Source organism: Bombus vosnesenskii, unplaced genomic scaffold (genome assembly GCF_011952255.1).
Source record: "Bombus vosnesenskii isolate JDL3184/JDL3185 unplaced genomic scaffold, Bvos_JDL3184-5_v1.1 scf7180000013285, whole genome shotgun sequence".
NCBI lineage: Eukaryota > Metazoa > Arthropoda > Insecta > Hymenoptera > Apidae > Bombus > Bombus vosnesenskii.
Window position 1 is genome coordinate 2,865,657 of NW_022882938.1, and position 24,411 is coordinate 2,890,067.

Here is a 24,411-nt window from a genome sequence, read left to right on the forward strand (position 1 = left end):
GAGTCGCCTGTCGCGGGCGGATTTAGTCTCCACGAAATCGTAAGACCGCGAGGGAAGTTGGTTGCTCGTTCGAATACTCGATGCAAAAGGAAGCTAAGGCAACTTAAAGACAGGACATGTCGATAAGTGCGCAGCATTTGCTGGCGCCTACGACGCTACGACAAAGAAAGTAGCGTAAATTAGCGGAAAAACGAGCGGGGACTAAGCGACGAGAGATGGAGTCGCGACGCGCGTGCGACATTACCGCAAGGACGATTCAATAAACGGTTTATCGCGTATCCGGAAAAGTAAAACGCATCCTGGTCACAGCTGCAACTCCAGGAACTTCGAGCGATGATGTCAGAGAAAGAGGAATACGTGGCTGGTTGTTAACGATCGTTTTTGGCCGGGAACCGTTTTGACGTTCCGGTATTCGAGCCGACAAAAGCCGCTGGTTTTCGGTCGAACGGACGACACTCTCGAGGCAGCCGTGACTAAGAAAGTTAAAGTATAAAGGTGATCTCACTGCGCGGTACGCGTGGGTGACCGACATCTTGTCAGTCCTACACGCGACGGAGCACCTGCGTGTCATCGCGCGTAGTAATCGTCCGAGCAATTATCGGCGAGAATCACTCGACGGGACGGACGTTCGTAATAATAGTCGCGCGAGAAATCGAGCGAGTCCTCAAGGTTTTCCGATGGAAGCGCAAAGGTGCTACCGACGTGACGCGGCCGCAAAGAGTATCCGATTGGCTGAATACCAAGACGCGGAACGTTCGAGGAAACTATGCGCCTCTTCCTCGGATTTTCGCTAAGGGGAATACCGCGTGGCTCGATCAACACCTTCCGCCGGTCTTTCGGCGAGCCTCGAGGATTCGTAGCGATCAAAGCAAAAATACTGGTGCGCTGGAAAGACGCGCGACTTCAAAGCGCCAGTTATGTCGCGCCACGCGCAAACCAAACATTTATTTGCCGCGAGGAATCAACTAAATAACTGTCGATAACATTCTCTTGAAACTTAATCGGGGCTGTCTCGAATCTGGCGTCGAAACGCGGTTTTGACAAGCGAAACTCTGAAAATAATTTAAAATAAATAACTTTAACCGGGAAAAGCACCATACCGGCTTTGAAGGTACTTAACCGACAAGTTCTTTGAAAAGGCCAGGGACGACGTCGGCATTGGCCGCACTGAAAATAGTCTTTTATCGTGTTTTCGGAAGCGGCAACGGCTGCGGGAGGTGGGTGCCGCTTGTAAATCAGCGTTTAAAGCGTTTAAAAACGCGATAGGTGGGCCGATTTAAAATAGACGGTGGAACGCGCGAGTAGCCGCACGCCGGAGCGCAATAGGCAGTGTTAAATCTCGCGAAACAAAAAGAAACGAGTACGGGCGACTTTCTGCATTTCGTCATTCGATATTCCAGCATGCAAATCGAGAAGCCGCGGTTGCGCCAATTCCGGACGCTTCGCTGCTCCGCGAGCAAACGCGGCCGCCACGATGCCGCTGCTCTGTCGCGGGAGAATCGCCTTGTTAAACGATCGTTTTTTCCATTCCATGTTTCGACATTACCTGTTCGCCGATCGCTTCTGTCCTCGTGATACTTTTCGTTAAACCGCGGATTTTTATTCGTCCTGCCCGACGGACGGTCATGAGAAGAATAAATTTGGACACTGGACGAAATTGATATGCGAATTTTAATAGGTCATCGTGTTCTCCGCTTGAAATAACTAGGCCTGCATAGCTGAGTAGGCCGGCAGACTTCTACATTCCTTCCTCTGTGCTGAGATAATTCAAAATATTACATAAAAATAGACACGTTGTAACTATGCTACTTGCAACACCAGAGGCAAGATGAAGGTCTGTCGTCGACCCTAAAGAGCCAGTAACTATTAACGATCCGATGCCAGAAGCAACGATCATGTATCCTGAAATCCGCCTAAAATGAACCATTAAAACCAGGCTCAACGACGAAACGATGTGTCGTAAGTGGTGTGGACCAACGTTCGCTGATCTCTGCAATAAAAGAAACACGAATGGACGTTAACGGTACGCGAGCGAGTTATACGCGAATAATGGCGCGTTACTCTCGGCTCTTGTATGGTGTTACAGAGACGCAAACGTTGAGAGATATCGCCTGCTTTTTGTACCGCTACTTTTGCGACGCGCTCATCGTCGGTGCTGTAATTTCAATGAATCATAGACTCCTAAGAACACCGTGCCTATATTTCACAGGCTACTTATTCTACAGGCCTTTATGACTACAACGTCGACATAAAAACGTCTTTCCTTCTAAAACGTTCGGATTATTTTCTACGAGGGGTAGATTTCTAAAGAAAGATTCGACACGGTTCGAGTTTCTACGTTGCCCGAAGTAAATTTTTAATTCAAATTTCCGGTACGAAAGGCAAGAGACTTGCGGTAAAGCGGAGCAACAGGTGCCCCCGTTGGTCTGACTAGAATCGATCAGAGCCACTGGCCGCGTAAACTAGTCCACGGACGAAATTAATACGACACGCGACTGCTGCACAGCTGTTACTAAATACAATTCTATTTTACCTATGTGCCCGTCGAGCAGTCGCCAAAGCAGGTACCGAAACCCAGCTCCCACGCGCTCGCGTAACAATCTCGAGACATCGAGACCAGTCTCCCCGGAGCCAGTATGCAGCTAGCAGACTACACAGGGCGCTAAATCAAATCGACTCGAATCACTACTGGGAACGTGTGATACACTACTCTCGATTGTTCACGAAGCACAGTTTCAGCAACGAACGAGTCGTGCAACAGGTACACGCAGCGAACCCGGACTCGACCAGCTTCTAATCGGCCCACGCACTCACACTCGGTCTGATCAGTTGCGTAATCGCGATACCGCGATGTCAAGACGACATCGATGGAGAATTCCGAGCGGTCAACGTAAAATCGAGATGTCACGCCTCGTCGAGAAGAGAAGATAAACGTCGCGTCGGTCAAACGTTGATCTCGACTGGACAGGTGCCGAGAAAACACGACGATCACGGTCAAAAGGCGAAAACGAACTCGTGCGCTGCTCGCCGACCCTATACTGGCGCATATTGCCGAAGCACGTGCACGCGTGGCGTATTGGAGTTGCCAGAAAGAGGCGAGGCGAGACGAGGCGCGATGCAAGCGAGCTAGCTAACTCACTCGCTTGCTCGCCAATGACTCACGGCTTCTGGTGCGTGAGGACGCACACGCGGATCGACGTCTGTGTGTCGGGAGCCTGCGTGACTCGAGTTTCGAGCAATTGCTGTTCGATCAAACCGACTAGCCAAGGCTTACCGGTTCTACTCGCAGCGAGACAGTTGTTCGAGTCTCTATCTAGTCATCTATTCGACGAATTTGCGGTGATTCGTACGCGATACCTGATTTTCGTGAGAATCGATCAAACAGCGATGTACCGAGGTTGGCTGTGGCTGACATTGTCAGAGCAATCACAACCAGAGTTCGAAATAAACCGAGAATTTTCAGCGGGCTCGTTTGACGCGATCAGTAAACGAAAATAGAGATACGGCGCGAGATAAATCCGCGTGGACAAAGAACAGCGGGAGAAAAATCCAGCGACGAGAGAACCTTGTTCTTTAAGAACGCCTCGAACTTGGACCCGCGGTAACGAGTTAACGCGATCTATCATCGCGTCGCTGGAATCTATGTTAATCTGTTGGTTCTATGACTCGGTGGATTTGCTACGCTCACAATCGGAGACTTGTTTAGACCGTAACGAGCGTAACTGCGTGTTAGCCTTAAATCGCGTATTCGTAACCCGGAATCGTGGTGGATCTAGAGTGTCGAAGATCTGGTCTAGGTCTAACCGAATATGTAGGAGAGGAACGCCAATCTAATTCCGCTATGATATTATATCGCTGGCGATGTTTGGAAAATAGTCGATCCACAAGTAGGGCCACGTGCTCCTGTCGTGGCATGGATCGTTTGAAGCGCGATACGCTCGTAAAATCTGTATAAGTCAGCGTAATACAGGCTGCGCCGCTTATCGGTCTCTAAAACGCAGCCGCGAATTAAATCGGCGACGAATAGCGAATCCGCCTAATTCAGAGAGCTTTCCGCGAGCTGCAGCCGCTATTTGGCAACTGATAAACCTATAAATACGAGCACGTGCTCCACGTTTCACGAAGGAGTGCAAGAGAGACGACTGTCTTGGATAAACAGCTGCTTGCTAGATTATTCGGATCCGCTCGGGCTGGTAAATCAGTCAAACGATATTTCGCATCGAGTGACGCGCGCGCTCTCGTAAATCGATAAAAGTTAAACGCTTGCTTACACATGGTCGACGCCTATGCGATTTCGTTGGGCGAACAACAGTCGAAAATACGCGTGTCAAACGACTCGTCGACGCGTATCCGTTCGCTTTTATCGCGTAAATTATCGACGTTCATAGGCGTAGGCGCTTCGATAAACGGAGGTGCGGTCGAGCGCGTAAACTTTGATAGAAACGAATTGGTAACGATTCGCATGCAGCGTGTAAAATTAAAGGCACGACCTCTGTTAGAACTATGCCGCCAGAGAGCCGACTACCGCCGCGTTTTATTGGATTTAAGTGAAAGCGGGACAACGACGAAGTCTCCGTTGTTTCGTAAGTTCAGAGACGTCGATACAGCGCCTCCGAGCCGATGATTAATAAATCAGGGAACATGCAACAAGTAAAAGTTTGCTGGACGGAAGTCGCGGCGAAGACGACGCTTACGAAGGTCGGTAATCGATAAGTCACACCTTTGTTCGTTCGTGTTTGTAGTCTAAAAACGGGGAAAGTATCGCTCCGATAACAGTCGTTACGAGACTTTCACGACGATCACGTGAATTACGTCGTCTTTGTCTTTCGTTCGCAGAAACTGGAACGGATTATCGAGGAGAGAACGTAGACAAAATCCGCAATCGTCAGGCACAAAAATCTATTTCGTAACGCTTTTGCTGGCTAGAAGAAATCACAGGCGAAGCCTAGCTCGGAATCCATTAGCGATACCGATCTGGGGACGTAATTTAATTATCTAAATTTACCGCGTATGAATCGGGCATGACGACGCGCTCCTTCGTTCCCACATGTCAAGGATTTATTTTTGAAACGAGCTACGACCCGCTACCAGGTCGAAATAATTGTAACAAGCGTTTCTAGCTGACGTTCGACCTTGTTTTTCCAAGCTAACAAGCTTAATTCGTGGCAGCAGGCGGTAGGAAAAGAGAAACGACGCCCACGCGTTTAACGTGTCCAGAAAAGCAACGGTCAGTCGGATTTCCTACGCACGAGCTCTCGACGAAAATGGATCGGTGAAATTTTTCCGAGAAGCACGTCACCTGAGGGACGCAACGATCGTCCCACGCTAAGGGGAATGAAATTGAATCGAGAAGCCTAGCGACGATCGAAGGCCGCGCGGATTCGGGTGGCTATAGGTGGCATAACTGTAAATCCATCTCGGTGGTTATAAATGCAGCCGAGCACGAGGTAGTGTCCCATACCTTTCTCTTGCAAGCGCCGCGATGCTGGAAGGAAGATCGGTTCCCTTCCCCGCTACTCTGACCAATTAATTCGCTATTACCGCATTGCTGGTCCGTAAATCACGGAGGATAATTACTAGCTGGTAATTCCATCGCTGTTCAGTTACGCTTGGGATAATGGATAGGTTGTGAAGCGTTTCGGTGAACAATTTCGCCATGATTCGATCTTGTGCCGATCCTTTGTCCCGTTTCGTCGCCTTTTTTCCTTCCTTTTTCGTGCCGTTCCACTCGACCTATTCATCGAGAATATTCTATTCGACTCGTTGATCACGTTGATTTTGTGAATTCAATTCTCCTTCTTACCGATCAAAGCGATCTCCTCTCGCTTGATAATGACGCGAGAATGACGCGATTCCCTGTCGCTTCAACTAATGGAACGAGATAATTATTTCCGGATAAGCAACCCGATATCCCGATTAGAGAAACTCGTCGATCGATGAAACGCATTAGACAATGTACGGCTAATTGAAAGGCGATGGGATTCATCGATCGTTCGAGCGGATCGCGCGCAAGTGTCAACAGACGTGAGAAACTCGAAGACTTTGACACCAAAGTGTGTCAGCGTTACGAATACGCCGCTGGAGAGGGAACACCGATTCGCTTAAATGCCATCAAGGTTTACGGAAGCTCGTTTCCTTCTTCTCCTCATCTTCGCAGAAAGCAAGGTGAACTAAGGTTTTTTTTTTAAAAGGACGATAAAGGACATCGCGGTGAACTACTGAACGCAACGGTATCAAAAACGTTTCGACACTTACCTCCACGTGTGCGGCGAGAATCCTGAACACGTATCTCCGCATTGTAGACAAGGTTGCCCCTCTTCGACGTCCGTGATCAGGACACCCTACGATCAAACAAATAAAAATACATTTTCGTTTTTTACATATCGCAATCACGGCGAATCTAACAATATCCGATAAAAATGATAGTTGTTGCGATAAGGTCGCGTTAATTGCAAAATGGTGAAAGGTCTGGATCATCTTTGTAAATGTCAGTCGCCTACGGCGTCGTTCAATGATACCTCTATTCGGCTACGAATCGACGCTCCGATCTAACAGCGATACGTTGCTCCCTCGATCGTAAAGAATAAATAAAAAAATAGGAAAAGGAAAGAGTTAAGAGCATGAAAGACAAGCGCGTCATCCTCTCGCACGATCGTGACGCGTTCGTTAATTACGTCCGAAGCGGGACAAGGTCGGAGTCGCGAGTCTTGTAATTGGGAAAAGTTTTTAATCGCGCGGCTGGTCGTTGTTCGTGACAACGCGTATCCACAGCGCGTAGCCGTACTTCCAAAAGCGAACGATCGTCTGAGATTTCCCGGCAAATCGGAAGAGTTTGCCTTTTAAGACGTTACACGCGGGCTCTCCCACGTTGTCGGCTTTAAAGAATCGTTGGGTGACATTTGGACGCGGCGCGGCAGCTTCCAAACGCGTCGTCGCGAACGTTTACGAAGCGGAGATAAAGGGAAGCAACGACGATGGAAAGCTCGAAGCGCGTTGGATGCGTTCAAGAACCTTCCGGCCGGCATATATGGTCGGTCCGCCCACGTGAAACAGGTCGCGGCACTGGCATCGCCAAATATCGAGTAGACAAGTAACGCGCCATGGAAAATATGTAAGCCGATGTGTCTCTAGCTGTCTATATATAGGAATCTTGAATAATGATCCCTGAGCGAACGCGCGTCGCCTAATTAACATATTTTTCGTCCTGACTCACGAGTGAAAGGACCGGGTACTCGTTTTTTCTCCGGAGCTCGCACTACTAACTGGAAATCACCTGAAAACCGAGCGCGCGTACCTTGCCGCGTTTGATTTATGCAGCCGTTCTTTCAAGCACCGTCGGACATTTTAATCTCGAGTCGAGTCGAGCTCGAGTTGTTTTCCTCGAGTGTGCTGGGCTCGCGTCTCGTTTTCGACGCTGAATCATACGCCAAAAGGCAGACGATTAGATCATTTTTCGAGCGAAGAAAAAAAACGATTTCAGGAACGCACAGAACGAGATCCTCGATGATCATGTAAATTCCTCGTCAACGTCCGTACGTTGTCGTTATTTCGTCCACGCACAGAGCGCATGTCGTTGACTCCTCGTCCGTTTATAGCGCGGTTAACAGCTTGGTAAGCGAGGTCGCTTCGGTCGTCGCGATTCTATCGACTTCCATCGTTAACGACGATGATTGACGATCGTCGATTATATGGACAAAGGCTTGGCGTTTTTAACGCGGCGGTTGCGAACACGGCTCGAGGAAAGATGTGATCCGTACGGCTGCGTACGTGTCCTACACGCCGCGCGACCATTCCACTTGTAGGCGGTTCGCTGACATTTCCATGACGTGTTAGCCAATAGATGGTGGAATTACGTAAGGACATTGAAAACTTGCGTTAAGCCGACTGAATGACAGACCGTTAACCCTCCGACCGACTGGATGGATAACTCGCTGGCGCGCGAAAAAATCCAAGCGGTGTAATTTTCGCTCAGACTAATTGCGCTCCGCGACCGTTCTGACCAACTTTGACTCGAGAAAGTTCACGTCTTAGCCCGTGGCGAGCGGTATCCGTGCTCGAAGAAAGACTAAATAGCCGAGTAACGGAGTGGATTAATTAAAGGATTAACAAGCGTTGACGGATAAAGCAGCGGATGGGTTTGCTTTCACCCTGATTGACTTAACAGCCAGCCCAGATTTTTGCGTCTTCGAGCGCTCGTTATTCCCTCGATATCGTAGCGGTGACGTCGCGTCGACAGCATAGAATTAGCGTTGCAAGCGGCAAGAAGATGTTCGAAAGAACAGAGGCGTATTGGGGTTGGTTTGGAATCAAAAAATTTCACTGGTCAACTAAAAATTTAATCAAAACTTTCTACATGTACTCGTTCATATATACGCATCTAATAATTCCATAAAGATAAGTCGGTAATTGCTCTCATAATTACTTTCACTTATTTCATACATGTCCGTTGAACGTTCAACGAGCTCTCGTGTAGTTGTGCGTAGATATAATAAAAGCATGCATACAACTATCTAGGAAGTAACGTGGATGGTACCGCCGTATAGTTAACGTATGGCGTGAAGGAAAAAGAAATCGCGATACAAAATCGTGGCAGGAGCGAACCACGACTAACGACCGATCGTCAACAAGAGCAAATCGCGTGAAACACGGCAAGAAAACGTTCGCACCTTCCAACGATCCACCAACACACTCGGCACGTACTGATTCCGTCCAGCGGCGCGTCGCCCGGTGAAAATCAGAAAAACAAAATTCCTCGCTGCGCCGGTCGATTACCAGCGTGCAGCACTCCGATTCGCCTCAGCTTTCGAAACCGTTACGAGAATCATCTCGCTTTCATCTTCTCCATCGATTTATGAATATAGCTTCTCGCTTCTGAACCATAAAGGACTGATCGAACGCAATTGACTCATGAAAATGCCATACCCCTTCGCGGTAATTCCAGACTCTTCTCGAAGGTGTAGAAACGCCTCTCCCTGGTATAAAGCCGTCTCCGCGCGTCGACCCTCTCTGTCGACGATCATTCTCCTCCTCGTCTTCGTCGCTGTCCGCTTCGTCCTCCGCCTCGTAACGCCTTCTCCTTTCCGCGTACGTGTCCTGTACAGGACGACGGCGACGCCTCCTCTCGGCCGGGCTCGTCTCCGGACTCGTTCGAATCCTGATGATCGTCGCCCCGTTTCTCTCGTGGGTCGACGTGTATCTACTCTGTAGATCTCGAGGATGTTCCCCGTTGCCAAAGCCGCTGTACGTTTCCAATTTCGTGCAGCTGCGTTTCGAGTCCTCTATCTCGTTGCCGAATCCTTCGTTCGACTGTTTTCTCCCATGGAATTCTTGAATTCCCGTTTCGGGAGAGGGATCTCGGTCGATCTCCGAACGACCCTCCGGATTCGCACGGTATCTGCTGTTCTCTCGGAAATACTTGGCGGCGAAAATCCGGTTGCTCTCGTGCCACGACTTGGAATCGAATTCCTCGCGGTCCTTGGCATCCTTTCGACACTCCGCTTTCGGTTCGTCCCGTTTCGGCGGTGTCAACGGTCTGGAATGTCTGTTCGATCTTTTATCGACGGCCTCGTGATTTTTGCTCCTCGAAGACGTTCGCCTCTTCAACGAGGAGTCTCTTTCCAAATCGTAATCCTGATCGTTTAGGGGGCTCGTTCGGGTCTCGTCGTCTTGAGTCTGAAACGACACGCTGCCAAATTCGACGTATCGTCCATTAGGAGAGTGCCTTCTCCTTGGCTCGTCCAAGTTTCGAAAAGATACTTTACTCGGCTCGTTATCCTGGCCTTTGTGGACAGGTCTTCGATCCGCATCGTCGTTACGATCTTTGTAGGAAATTCTGCCAAACTCGACGGTCTTCTCCTTGAAGGAATTTTTACGACCTAAGTCGCCGCTGGAATGATCTTTGAAGCTAACTCTGCCGACGTCTGGCTCTTGATCCTTGTACGAGTGAATTCTACCTGAATCAAAGTCGTGTTCTTTGAAAGTGATTCTACTGACTCCGTCGGTATGTCCTTTCAGCGAACGCTTCCTCTCCTCTTCGTCGTCGCGATTCCTAGGCAGAATTCTCCCGTAATCCGAATTTTGTTCCTTGAAGGAATTTTTTCTTCTTGCGTCGTAGACCTGCTCTTTCAACGAATTCTTCCTCGAGACGTGTTCCGGCTCCCTTCCGAAGTATTTCTTCTCGACGTCCTGGCTCTTGAACGAGTTTTTTCTGTACAAATCGTTTTCTTCGTCCTTGAAGGACGTTTTCCTACTCAAACTGGGCTCCCTATCCCGAGAGTGGCTCTTCTTCGTGTCAGCAGATTTAAACGAACTTTTTCTCGTCACCTGTCGATCGTGATCCTTAAACGAGTCCTTTCTCCCTAAGTCGACGTCCGAATCTTTCAACGAAACTCGCCTAGGCGATTCTAGATCTCTTCTGGGTTCTACGAGAGCTCTCTCGTACTTCTGTATTCGCACGTCGAAATCCTCCGGATTGCCATCGTAAACGTAACTTCTTCTCTTTGGACTGTTCTTCCTTCGAGAAACGTCGTCTTCCATTTCTCTAGGTCGTCTATGTGCTTTTTCCACACCATACGCGTCGGCTTTCCTCTCTGTAAACGAGTCATTGGATTTCTCTATCCTTCGGTCCACGGAACGATTTCTATTATCTTCCTGCTCGTACGTGTCCAGGTCTCGCAATTTAGATCTGCCAGATCTGCGCTCACCTTCTCGATCGTTGATACGATCTACTTGAACTTCGCCTCGACCTCCACTTTTCGATCTGTACTCGTCCTTTTCCGGACTGTGCGAATCGCGCTCCGCTCTAAACTTCAATTTGTCTTCTTCTCGAGACTTGAAGCGCTCTATCATCGCCTTGATCCTTCGATCCGGCGATCTTCCATCGACGGCCAAGTTCTCGATCTCCTTCAGAAGCTGATCCCTCTCGTCGTTTCTCTGCGCGTCGTCTTTGTCGTCGTATTTCGATCGAGCCAGCTTCGACGTAGCTTTCGAGACGTCCGAGTTTTCCCAGCTTTCTTTCTTTTTCGATCTATGCGATGCCGCATGTTCGCGATCGATGGATCCCGTCCTCGTTCCATCGTCACGCTGCAACGTCCCCTCGTGATCGTCGCAACGATCCTGCCTCGTGGAATCGTTCTTCGATCGTCCGTTGGTTAATCGAGAACCCTCGAATCGATCTGTCTGCTTCCTCGACCTGAGACTCTCGTTCTGCACAATGTCCTTGATGTCCCAGGCGCCAAAGTGTTCCTTACTCTTTTTATACAATAAGTCCGCGTTTACGTTCCCGTGCTCCTTATAGTCTCGACCGTTCTTGCTCACCTCGTCGTTCTGTTGCCCCGTCATGCCAAAATGGTAACGATTCGAGATGCTCTTGTACGACTTTAACGCGTGATCTTGCTGCTCGTCGGGCAAACGGTCCTTGGAATACGAGGTCACTTTGGAACCTTCCTTGATCGACGAGGAACCACGAAGAAGACGCGACATGGTCGTGCGCAGCACCGTATATCAACCGTGTATCTACTAGAACCGATCGATTCGCGTCACGTTGGAAACTTTTCAAGGTTCCGTTACGGTTCTCCGCGAATCCAGTTTGCGACGTGTATTACCGCGTCCGATGACTTAATCGGGTTCCTTTCGATCCGTATCGCGAATATTCTCGTCGACAAGTCCTGTGAGGAGAAATCGCACAGCTCGATCACATATCAGCGGCGCAGTTCACGCAGCGAAATTATCCAGTCGCGACTATCGCGAGCAGAGTTCAGCAACGAGTGACATCGGTAGTCGGTCAAAGAAACTCGATGCGATGATTTCGTTCGTTACGGCACAGAGACGACGACAACGACGACGAGACCGGGAGGGAAAAACGCGCGTCGTAGACTCGGTATCTCATCGGATTCTTTGATAACGTGGTATCGCGGATCGACGAATCGCTATCGTGGTAGAGAGAAGACAGCTCCTCTCGTCGCTTCGGCCACCTCGTAACCGCAACAAACAGCAGTATCTTTGGATCCCTTTCGGTGGCTTCTTTTCGCGAGGCGAAGCCGGCTTCGGCCGAACGAACGGAGCAGACGACCCTGAAAGTCGTCTGTGGACTTTCACGAACGCGAGCACTTTGCCAGTCGGAGTCACCACGAGAGTGTGCACCGGAGGAGAGCGTGTTGTTCCTCTCCCCCTTCTCGTCCTGTCCACCACCTTCCTCCTCTCCCTCTTTCGCTTTAGATGCCTCGCTCTCTACGTCCCCACTCACTGCCTCCTGCATCCTCCTCTCCTTTGCACCGTCACCTCCTTAGCTGTCCTCCGTCCTGCGGTCCTCCTCGAGGTGAGGCGGACCACTCGATTCTCCCGTTAATCCGGCTCCTCTCTGCGTCCTCCACCTCCACATCTGGCGCGACACGACCACGTGAGCTCGACCTCGCTCGAGTTCACCGGGATTCTGGGACTCTTCTCCCAGCTTTTCCGCTCTGTTCAAACCAATTTTCACCCGAATCTCGATTCTCTTTCCTACCGTAGTTCTTCCTTCGTCGACCTTCAGTTTCTTTCGACACGTGTTACGATCGGAAGCAACACATTACGGCGAAACGACCACGACGACAGGGATGTACAATGTACGCGCGCTCGTTTAGATTATGTTCCATCGAATGCTCGGGTAAATCGAGCGGATCTTCTTCTTCTCCCATTCGTGGAGCTTGTCTAATTACAGTCATTTCGCTGGGACGATCGACGCTCCTAATCGGCTCGTTTTCCATGCCACAGACCTCTCATCGGAACGACTCTCGGCGTTGTTTTGCCTCCTCGATTCCTGCTCGACGAACAAGTCTAGCAAAAAGTCGAAGAACGTCGTCACCGACCGCAGCAGCTCCTAATGACAGTGCGTCGTGGTTTAACCGACACTTGAGCGAGTGCGTAACGGCTCGGAGCTCGAGCAGAGATAGGCGCCACCGTCGTTTAATAGCTGCGTTAGGCAAAAAACGGGCAAGATACGGTGTCTTTCTCTTATCTTTTCTTTTCTCTTTCGAAAGGGGGTTAGGGAGAGATGACAGCTGAAAATGGTCAGCGGGGCGCATCATCGAAGCGACTCGCAAAATGAGTTACTTCGGCTTGACTCATCGAGTCCTTAGAAAAATGATCAGGTGATCGAAATAAGGGGGAAAATCAAAGAGAAAAGGACACAGATCCCAGGAAAAAGAGGCAGAAAAACAATCATGGCCTTCCTTGGAAATCTCCTCCACGCGCTATGGTCATTCGGTCAGGACCAGGGGAACGAAAACCTGTTGGATGATTCACAGTATCCTTGAAAAACAATAAAAAAGTGTGCGTTTTTTCTCGGCCGCCCTCGGCAAATCGTTACCGAACGAAACCATCGGATCGTACGGGCGAGCAAAGTCCTTTCGCGTCACGGAAATGCTCAGCGGAACGTTCGGTCGCGCGATAAAATCGTCCGTGCGCGTCTAATAAGTTCTCGGACGCGAGATCCCGCGGGTGTGGTTACCGGATTTATCGCGAATCACGTTCTGACAGGTACGTTGATTCGCACTGCAACGCGACGGCCAGCTCGAGGGACGCTTGATCCTTGTTTAATGAGACAGGATAATTCTACTTAAACGAGGAGACGTTAAGTTCGAGACAATGCCAGCCCCGAACGTGCAGGGGTAAAATATCGTGGCATATTCTCCGCCGATTACCGTTCCCGCGTTATAATTTATAACGCAGTCGGATTTATTGCGCGTGGGTGGCGACTCGGTTGTAAATTGACACAGACAGATAATTTTCGACCGGGTTTTAACACGCCGGCTGAAACAGCTTTCGTATATCTCTCGTTAATCGCGTATCGGCTCCCCTAAGTGGGCTGTCACTGTTACGCCACGCAGCTGAACAATTGCCCGTGGCTCGCGTATCGCGTTCCTCTCGTTTAGAATATGACTTACGACAACGGCACGCTGATATCTCGGTCGATCTCGCTGGATGGTTGAGATCAACGTAGGATTATTCTTAATGATAGACGAAGAAAAATTTGTCGATCGTAGAAATATTATACAGGAATTGGGCAATTCGACGCGTGTTTCGACGAACGACAGTTGCTGGTCGGAACCAGCTGACCGATCAGTCTGGCTTCGAAATATTTCCAAGTCCTTTCCAAACAGTGGTGGACAGATGGTCTAACAGAAGATTATTCCCAGCATCCTGTTTCCTGTTTCGGTTCGAACAAACGCTACCCACGATTTTTACGATTCCATGAACTCGAGCTGGATTTATGCGTCGATCTTAACTAGAATGCGACGATCGCTGAACGGGTCCACGTGCCGCCTTTGCGCTCCGTTCGCCCGTAATTGCTCGATGAATTTCTAACCGCGAAAAACCTGTGAACCGGGACGCTCGTGCTCGTTCAAGGAAGAATCGGCAAAGGTATGAACGCGTCTTGTTTTTTCTCCGCCGCCACCAGAAATCGTGCTCGGCCGATTTCCATGAATTATTTTGTTTCACCGCGACGAACTAAGGTAAAAGTGCTCGCGGCATTAAGAATTAAGAGGCCAGAAAAAAAGAGAGCAAAAGAGGGGGAGGGAGAGAGAGAGTGGGAGAGAAAGAAGCCCGCCACTAAGAGAAGAAGGAGCATATCGGTCTTGGTTATCTAGGCTAAAGGCTATGAACGCGATCGATTTCACGAGCGATCTTTCCGTACGCATGAACGAGAAATCAAGGCCGTCGCTTTATGCATCTTCTTTGATGGTCGACGGAAACGACTGTATACCCACGCCTCCTCTTCTGCTTCCTCCTACACGTGATCCTTTGAAAAAGTCGGTCGAAGATCGATAATTAAATATCTTTGCCTGTTTGCGAGACCATGCAGGAGCGTATACTTAAAATATATCGAGGACTCGACGACGACGATGAAGACGCCTGTAAAGAACAGCGACGTAGTCGCTTTTAAAAAAGCGATTGATCAAAAAATACACCGAGTATTCGACATCGGTGATCGATGTCGGATACTTTTTCACGCGAATAGAAATTTCATAACAAGGAGTTTTCGTGGAACTCGCTGCTACAGCCCTGTGTGTGGGCCGCGACAAGGTCCTGTCACAACGCCCCCGCCGTTTTGCACAGAGAGGTCTAACCGCTTGGTGAACGGGGCCTTACGCGCGCGTATCGACCTTTTCGCCCGAAATGGTGAGACCGAGGATATCCGTCGAATCGACGGCTTACTCTTCGATTATCTGTGTCACGGAGAGACTCGATCGCTCCCCGCCGTACGAATAATCCAACAACGATCGTGAGCCTCCTAAGAGAACACCGCAGAAGGATCATCCACCTTCCATAGAATCTTCATCGTTCCAAGATTCGGTTTCTTCGATCGGTTGCGAATTTAACGACGATTCGAGAAAGAATGGAAGATCGAACGCGAAGCGTAAAACCGCGTCGGAGCGTGTCTCTGTATCTTGGAGGCGCGTAAAAACGTGCTTAATCCGGGAATAGATGCGGGCATCCGTTTGAGATGTAATGCACGCGATGCCTACGTACTTGTCGGATTCAAGGGCGACGTATTCGAGCACCGATGATTTTAAGGCGTCGTTCTCACATTCCCCTGGCAACTAATGAATGCGCGAATACCAGGCCGATCCGACAATAGATACGATTTGCAATCGACCCCGCACGCATGTTTATCGATGCGCGTAAACGCGACCGATTCCAGCGTTCTTCTAACCTACGCCAATCGTCGATCGCTAGATCGGCTAGCCTAGACCCCGTTATACACCATAGACGAAACGAAACCCAGATTCGATCTGTATCGAACAATACGGCATGAATTTGACACGACTTAAATAACAACGTGCCAAAAGTAGATTTAACTCTGGAGAATGTCTCGTTGTAAAGGGGAACCCTTTACTACGTAAGTATTCGAGAAGCGTCGGAGAAACGGCCATGGGAGTGATTCGTCCGTAACGATCGAACAAAGGGAGATAGAAATATTCTAATTGGATTTAACCAGGATACCGTTAAGCATTTAGCGGTGCATGTCACAATTGTTCAGCGTCTGATCGTAACACACGACTGTGGTGAGTCATTCGGTCTTGTACCGTTCTCGTTTCAATGGGGAACGCTGGACCGTTGCACGGACATTCCGTCGAAACGCAAAGTTCCAGGATCTCGAATTCCAGTACGGAACGTACGCTATTTGAAACGCTGACTAATTACGGAACCGCGTAGGATCGTTCGCGAGCTTTCTTTCTCAGACTTCTTCGAGTCTTATTTCACTCCGTTAGAGCTTCGCCGACGAGACAGTGATTGATAAATATGTTCTAGGTTGCAGGGAAGAACCCGAAGATCGCTTAGAATCTAGCTATTCAACTGGCATGCTTTTTGCTTGCGGTTCCGTTACTCGTTTGCGTTGCGAAAAAGCTTGATGGCGATCTATGCTGTTACGCGTTGCTTGTAGTCTTCGCCGAGCTATTACCAGTACGAAATATATCCGAAGAAAATGTTTGTAACAGTCGAAGCAACGAACGAGGCAATCCAGTTTCGTATGCCATGTCGGCGCGCGCCTCTAAATCAATCGATCATCGTGGCTTAATCCAACGGCGACATCGTCCGGTGATCGTAAGACCGCTGCGATGAACATCGACCGTATCCCAGGCCGGTGTTGCAGGGATCTGCAACGTTTGAAACTTGAAAACCGATTCAAATTGCGATCTGTTTCGACGATGCAAAATATAATTATCATTGAACGCGATAAATATATTTTAACGTAGGAAAAATTTAATTTCGTTCTACTTGTGGAATAAAAAAATTGATTTCCAATTTAGGAAGCGGGAACGATTTTCGTGCAGATTACACCTTACGTCATCGTGTCCAACGATAGCCTTGCTCTTTAAAGAAGCCGCTGAAAGTAAATCGTCCTAATGCTACGAATTATCGAAATTCGATAACGGCCTGAATCCCGCATAACGTATATCTCGATTGGAATTACGCTAACGCACGTTAGTTGGTATATTCGATGCAGAGACGAAGAGTACAAAGTTGTTGCTTTGGAGAAGTTGCGGAACAAATACGGGAAACGAGCGTCAAGCTGCGAGAGTTACCACCCATTTCCAGCTGTTTCTGATAAACTATTTTCTGCGTATCGCGTCCTGACGTGAAGCCGACCACAATGCTGATATTTCGCGAAATAGCTTTTCTCTTCGTCATCGAATATCTATACGTTAACTCCGAATAACTTTCCTTGCAATCGGTAACGCGTAGGAACACAAGCGATAGACGTCTTCGTTGCATAGTTGCGGTTACAATTGCATCGCTACGCTCAAAACAAGAGTGACAATTGCGAAAAGATAATCCTAGCTAATATCCGACGTCTGTATTTTTTCCTACGTCGGACTCGCCATATCGTCATCGAGGGAGAAAAAAAAAAAAAATGCCACGAACCATCCCAGATTCTGGAATACTCCGTCACGTTCGTAATTTCATCAAGGAACCGGTGTAAATGAACGCTGACATTGAGCATCGACGATATGATGTCACCCGCACGGAAGTGGCGTCATTTGGCCGTTCAATTTAAGACATAAATAATTCGTGTCTGGTCACGACGACCTTTATTTCGTCTCTACGCTCACGGCATGGCAATCCACTCCTTCGACCTATTCGTGCAAAGATCGAGAATCTCGATCCTCGTATACGATCGAAAGCGAAATTTACAGGATTCTCGAGTGCGCTCGAGTCTCGGCGAGATCATCCAGTCGAAAATACGGCGAAGCCTGATATAGATAAAAAAAAAAAGAGAAATACAAAATCGTTGTAAAAAAAAAAAGTCACGGAGCGGAGCCATTTTCCGATAGTGGCCGGTATCGCGGCGCGAGATAAGAATTCCATTCTCGCGGGATTGATATTTTTCAGCACACGTCGTAAATTTTGGGTGAGCCAAAGGGAAAGGGAAAAAAGGAAGAAAAGGGAGAATGGCGACGTGCCAACTGCAACGTTACACAGCATCTTTCTTCGATCGGTTTTTGCGCCCGTCCTTTTAATCTACATGACTCTCGCACCGTTTCTTGCCTCCCTTTCCCTCGATATTGCTCCCATGTCCTCCCTCCCTCTTGCTTTCGCTCCTCCCGTTCACTATTAGACATTTGACTCATACGCGATCGTGCGCGGGCGATCGCCTCGAAATATCGACGAAGGATTAAACCGCCGATCGACACAGTTCCTTTACGTCATCCCTCCGCTCTTTGCAACGAGGGCTTTCCCTTTCTTGCTTGCGTCGCTTTCAGCGCGAGCAATCGGTCGTGATTCATCGAACCGTCAGCGCGAGCCGCCTCGAGATTTGTTAACAAAGCGCTCGAAAGTATTTCAATTAGCATTTCTTTCTTACATTATTCATAAAAGCGACGCGCAAAAGCGACCTACGACCAACGACGAAAGCGAAACCTTGCGTGGTGACCGCGATCGGTTCGAATAAATATTGCACGTATCGATGAAAAATTCTCAAATATCCAGGAACCGTGGAAAGTAGAGCCACACCCCGATGATTATCGTTACAAAGTCGCGTACTCGATCAAAATTAATCGAAAGAAAGCGATCTTTCGTGAGACGGTTTCTTACGCGCTTTTTACTTAACGATCGCGTTTACTTAACTTGCCACACGAGAAATAGCATCGTCGCGACTGGATCGCGAAGAAGACGGTAAACCGAGAAAGGACCTATGGCCCTCCGACACTGACATTCCCCAACGATTGTGTCACGCGTGTTTATAGGCTTCCGATGCATTTTTGTCCAACGCTGTGCGCTCGATCGTGCTCTGTCAGGTCACTGTCACCTGTGCTCGCTCTCACGTGTCCGACACGCTATTCCAGATATCTCTAACCCAACGTTCGAGCAGTTTTTTTTTTACTTTTCCCTGGCTGGAACGGGAACAAGTATCGCGCGAAGAATGTCGCGCGCGTGGGATTATTCGATGCGATTTAATTGGACTCGTTTGACACAGGAAAAGCTGCCTACTCTCGGTCCGCATTTCCGGCCGAAGCTCGATATCGCCATCATTCAACTCGGTGATATTCCTCCTGTTGCATTCCACGCGCTTCGCCGCAACTATGGCGTTACGGTCGATATTAGCGGCGTTGCTAGCAAACCATCATTCGCTCCGGCAGATTCTTTAAAATTCGACCGATGAGTCGCATCGTTGAACTTCTCGTACGCACTGTCGGTTTCTAACCAATGTTCACGATCGGAATGCCGCACCACTTGCCCGCTATATTTAGATACGCGAGTTTTAATTGAGCACGCGACAACCTATAGCGTTCGTGTACGAAGTATCGGGACAACCAGAGATCGAAAATAACGAGCATCGACTAGTAGTCGCTGTTGCTCGTCGCAAAGAAGAATTCGTTCCGCACGTGTGTGATAACGGGGAATTAGATCGGCGATCATGGATTACGAACATCGGGCGTGTAACGAGGAATTTAATCGATCGTGTTACAACACACGAAGTCGGCCGTATTCAGCGATAAAGCATGCGACGAGGAAGGAGAATGGAAAAGAAATGTTGGCGCGATTTGACGTTGACGAATTTTCGATTTCGTAGATCGCGATCAACCCGACCGAATGACATTACGTGGTGCATGTAAAAATATCAATCCTTGAGAACTGTTTACATTGTAAAAAATCACGATAGAAAGAAGTGAACGAACGTATGTCATCGGTGGGGGTACAAAGGATACGCGTATGGCGTACGGCGTACCACGAGAGTTATGTAAAAGAGAGAAGTGCGACCAGCGAGTACTCGGCAGAACGTAAATCCTGGCGAGCAGATTTACTGTGACGGAAACAACGAGCAGAGGGATTAACTTTTAAGATATAGCCGACAACACGTTAGGGCCACGAATATTTAGGAGGATGACGCGCGTGTAATGCAGAGTGAGAGTGGAACGCTCGTAATTCATAAATTATACAATGGCGTACTAACATCGTTGACCGGAGGGCAATTAACCCTTATTAAATAAAGTGATACGACCCTGACACAATCAGGAACCACGGTCAGTTCTATGCACTCGACATAATGTAATTTAATAACATACTTCCTCGTGATTAATAAACCCTTGTCCCGTAAGGGTGGGCAAATCTGCCTAAATCCCATGGACTGCCACTAATATCCAGATGTCCTAGCGATAAGCTGTATCTTGTAAGCGGCTAAACTTGTACAATAACCAATGGAACGATAAAAAAAATTTCTCTAATGGATTCGGATAAAAATTGCTTCACCGAGAAGAACAATGAACGAGTGGGTCGAAGTTATCGAGTTGTCACACCTTGCGAAAGAATGTGTAACTACAGAAACGGCGACCCAAAATTTATCGCAGGCCACTGTAAATGCGTCACTGGGAATTCTAAATCGCGGCAGTATATTCCGTCAACCGATAATATCTCGTTAGGGAAACGTTGCAAAGACAAAGTGAAGTTTTCCTTAGACGCGTCGCGATAACCAGATACGAAGCGCAACTTTATATCCAGCATCGAGTTGATCGCTCGAGTTCTAAAAAGCTAGGCTTGTTCTCGTTTCTTTGTAAGAGTAAGAGATACCCTGTCGAACGTTAGCCACATCCGTTTCTATCGTAGAGTCTAGCGCGCCATTCTTAGAAGCCGTTGGTGTACAATTTTCATGTCGTCGTGGAAACATTATTCGGAAGATAGGAGTGACATGCGAAACGATTACGAATGAAAAAGCTTCTGTTCTTTTAGCAACGGCCTCTTTTGGGCTCCTTTTCTTTCGAGCTCTCGCGTTCACGGTCCACGTTCATTCGTCCGTAACGCAAAGACACCTAAAGGCTCGTTCTTCTGTGTCTCGATGCAGCCGCTCGATGATCACCAAAAAGGGAAAACTAGTAGTCGGATGTAAATCAGGCCGAATGGCCGTTAGCTATGGCACGTGCTCCAATCTGGTCACGAAACACGCTGCACCGAGATCTCCGAGTATTGTTCCACACATAACACACCGACCCCGATTTCTCTATTATCGGTGTTCTGGCTAAATATCGCGGCATCGAAGGACGCACGCTGCGTATTTGGCTTGCCACCGATACACTCGAATTCCTTACGTCCCCGACCGACACGGTCAGCCTTGATCGGAAACCGTATGGGGTTCCACGGTATCCTATCCTGAACTTGGCCCTGGAATATCTGCCTCGACGTTGCGCAATCCCATAAATTAACTGTTACGTGAAATTTAGTCCAAGTCAGGTTTCCCCAAATGTCCCCGAATGCGATTCGAATGGTAACGGATACGATTTACGATGTGCCTTGTAGGCGGTACACGGTATGCATCGGCGTGATTTCTCTTCGAAATTATTGCTTATCAATCTCCTTGAACGGGCGGCACTTGTGCAGCTTCTTGTTCGATCGTCGACCAGAACGGTACGTGATTCCTTAGATTTCCTTCGGTATAAAAGCAGAGGAATCAAAGGATCGTTTCGTAACGTTCCGGCAATGAAGAGGCAAGGACGGTTTTTTGACGCGGCAAATGAAATTAAAGTAAAAGAATAATTCACTAAATCGCGAAAACTTTGCGTAGCTGTCGGAATATTCAGAGGGAATATTTCGTATTTCCGATATTTTCAACCAAACACGGTCAATTTCTCGGAACAGCGGTCCCGACAGAATCTTTCGGGCAAACGCGTCGATTACTTTCCGCCCACTTTCTTCGGACCCTACGTCTCTTCTTCTCTCGACGAAGATTCATCGTCGAAATTAAAAAGATACGAACGAATTTAACTCTCTTGAGCGCTCCTATAAGCAAGTCACGGAAGTTTCGCGTAAAAAGAGAAACCACGCCTCCTTTACACTTCAAAAGCAAACCGTACCGCCAACGCGTTGAAACAGGATTCGACATCGTACGATTATTCCTATTTCTCCCTCATAGTTTCATCGAGCCGATTTATCTCGCGGGACTTCCTACACGAGGCAAAGCTAGGCTAACCTTTCGGGGACGAACTGGCACGGGAGGGGATGAAAAAGATCGAAGGTTGCACTCTAGATAAGATCCGAAAGGGCGTGGTTGATTATAGTTGCTGTATATCGCAAAGGATGTGTTCACCTTTTCAGGGTTGACGCTATCTCGAAACTTTCGATCCAATTAATCGCATCGGAAACCCGATATTTATTGGGAAACGTTTAGGCTCGCGTATAGAGCGCATTGTGTTCTGTCGAGAGACGTTCCGGTCTACTCCCGCGTTTCTTTCTTCGCGATTATTTTTTTTAATTGCAACATTTTGTCCTCGTATGGTAAATGACGCGTTTCGAGCGAAGACTCTCGCCGTTCGAAATGGACTCTCGAATCACCATCTCGTGGCCAGTTAAAAACCCGATAAAGAATCTACGATTCGAAGAAAACCACTGACTCGCGATGCGTTTTAACTCTCTGTAAATCGTGGCGAGGATAAGGAATGCCGATATTGCATATAAAAACTACGTAACGAAGAAAAGAAAACTGAAAGCAAAACGGGATCATAAAACGACTCGTTGGACCATGAAATTATAAATGAATCGAATGATTGCCAGTCATCGAGTTCAGAAATCCCACGAGCGAGCGTGAAACGTTCCGCACGTGAGTTTACGTTACCGATATTCACCGGAATTATGATACGATAATCACTGATAGTTACGAGTGATCTATCGGATAAGCGATTAAATATACCAGTCAAGGTTCTATTCTTCAAAAAAAAAAAAAAAAATTGTCAAGAATTGAAAAGAAATTATTATCGGTTAATCCGAAGATCAGATAACGAGCACTCGTGAAATCATGTTGCCAACGCGTAATTATTAATATATTATCGATTACCGACAGGTCCGCGCGATCACGTACCATTTACACCATTACTACGTGTTTACCTTCCATATACGAAACAAGTGTGAGTCGGCGTTAAGTACCTACGTCAGAAATAAATATTCACCGCGCACAAACCAGCGAACAAGCACTCTAAATGGGAACGTGCTAGGCTTCCCGCATGATTTCTGTGAATCAGCCGAACTCATATTTACGACATATTCGAACGAATTAACCGGCTGTTTCTTAAGCATGACAGTCATCTATCTGGTTCGCTTATAAACACGTCTCGTGGGATTGCCGGCGCCCCGTTTGTAAAGTCACTATGTTACGTAGCCATAGGACTCGGCCAACGTTGACCACGTTACATTACGAATCCTCCTCGAGCATTAGGTAAGCATCCCACGGGAGTCACGCGACTCCCGGAGGAGCACAACTGCCGACAAACACGCGACCGTTGGCTCAAAGCGGTTTCCATTTTCCGCAACGTTTCTCAGTTTCTCCTTTAAAAATACTTTTCCCTTTCCTCTGTTGCCGTTTAGCACCGATACGGCTTCGTTTTTCTTTTATCTATTCTGCAAATTTGCAATTAGCAAACTATTAAGGAAAAGTAAGAAGCGAAATCGTTTCGCTTGCCGCGAAACGACGCTCGTTTCAATCGGAACAAAAAGATCGATCCTACCTACTGGAAGACAGAGAAGCTGAGGTTGCTTGATTACCGGCAATTACTTTGGTACCCTCGTCGATCGTCAGTCACTGTTAATTGAAATCTGTTCAACAGAGGGTACACGTGTAATCACCCACAGAAATCCTACGTTGACCTCGCGTTTTCTGCCTCAACCGTTTCTGCTTCTAATAAATCAGCAATTTCTCCTCGTTGGAACATCTTGGAAAGTTCTACTAACGTGACGCTCTCGGAGGAACTCTACGGATAATTCTAACCAGCTGTCCGGAAGAACCGATACCGAACGGCCTAAGGTGCCGCGTTTCGAGGCGCTAATTTCCAATATCGACAGACTGCCATGCGAAAAGGTACACATCGACCTACGAAACAAACGTTTTGTGTACGTTCCATTTCTCGTACCATTCATCACGTGCGACGTGATCGCGAAAAGATGAAGACATAAATCGCCGAAGAGAAAAACAAGTCGTGGAAACGTACTCGGGCAATTACGCGCGTCATGGGTGTAACTGATAATTGATATCGAATCTTTGGCCGGTGGACTCCTGTCGGGTATGAGAAATAATTGACAAGCCTCCATTTCGAAAGGCAATGGGATCGCGTGTCGCCGGTATTGCTCGATCGACGAGACGATCGCTTCGAGCCCGATGATTCCCTAATCGATACGCGGTAACCATGTTCGTCGTCCGAGAACTCGTTTAACCGTAAATGAAAACACGACGCGCAACATTGGCACAATTCTCCTCGTTTCCACGAGACGCTCGCGCGATTCCCCTCTTCGTTCCATCCTCGATCGTTCATTTTCTATCGTTGGGATCTTTTGAAATTGAATCGGATTTACGCGTTCAATCGAAATTCGCGCCCAAAAATGGTAGCGTAGTAGATCGTGAAATTGTGACTGCCGCTTGTTCTTTCGTTAGACAACTCGTTTGTCAGA

General features: G+C 48.1%; 1 protein-coding gene across 2 annotated transcripts in view; it reads right to left on the minus strand.

The window, feature by feature from the left end:
• Positions 1 to 24,411, minus strand: part of LOC117232250 (four and a half LIM domains protein 2) — a 70,427-nt gene that overhangs the window by 41,869 nt on the left and 4,147 nt on the right. Inside the window, exons 1-2 of one of the 2 annotated variants that reach the window (XM_033491503.1) lie at positions 8,923 to 11,496; positions 6,256 to 6,341 (exon numbers count right to left, since the gene is read on the minus strand). In XM_033491503.1, the coding sequence (XP_033347394.1) occupies positions 6,256 to 6,341; positions 8,923 to 11,481 (2,645 nt within the window). In that variant the 5' untranslated portion in view covers positions 11,482 to 11,496. Of the gene's footprint in view, positions 1 to 6,255; positions 6,342 to 8,922; positions 11,497 to 24,411 lie in introns of those variants that run through there. The other variant, XM_033491508.1, reaches the window with a different exon arrangement.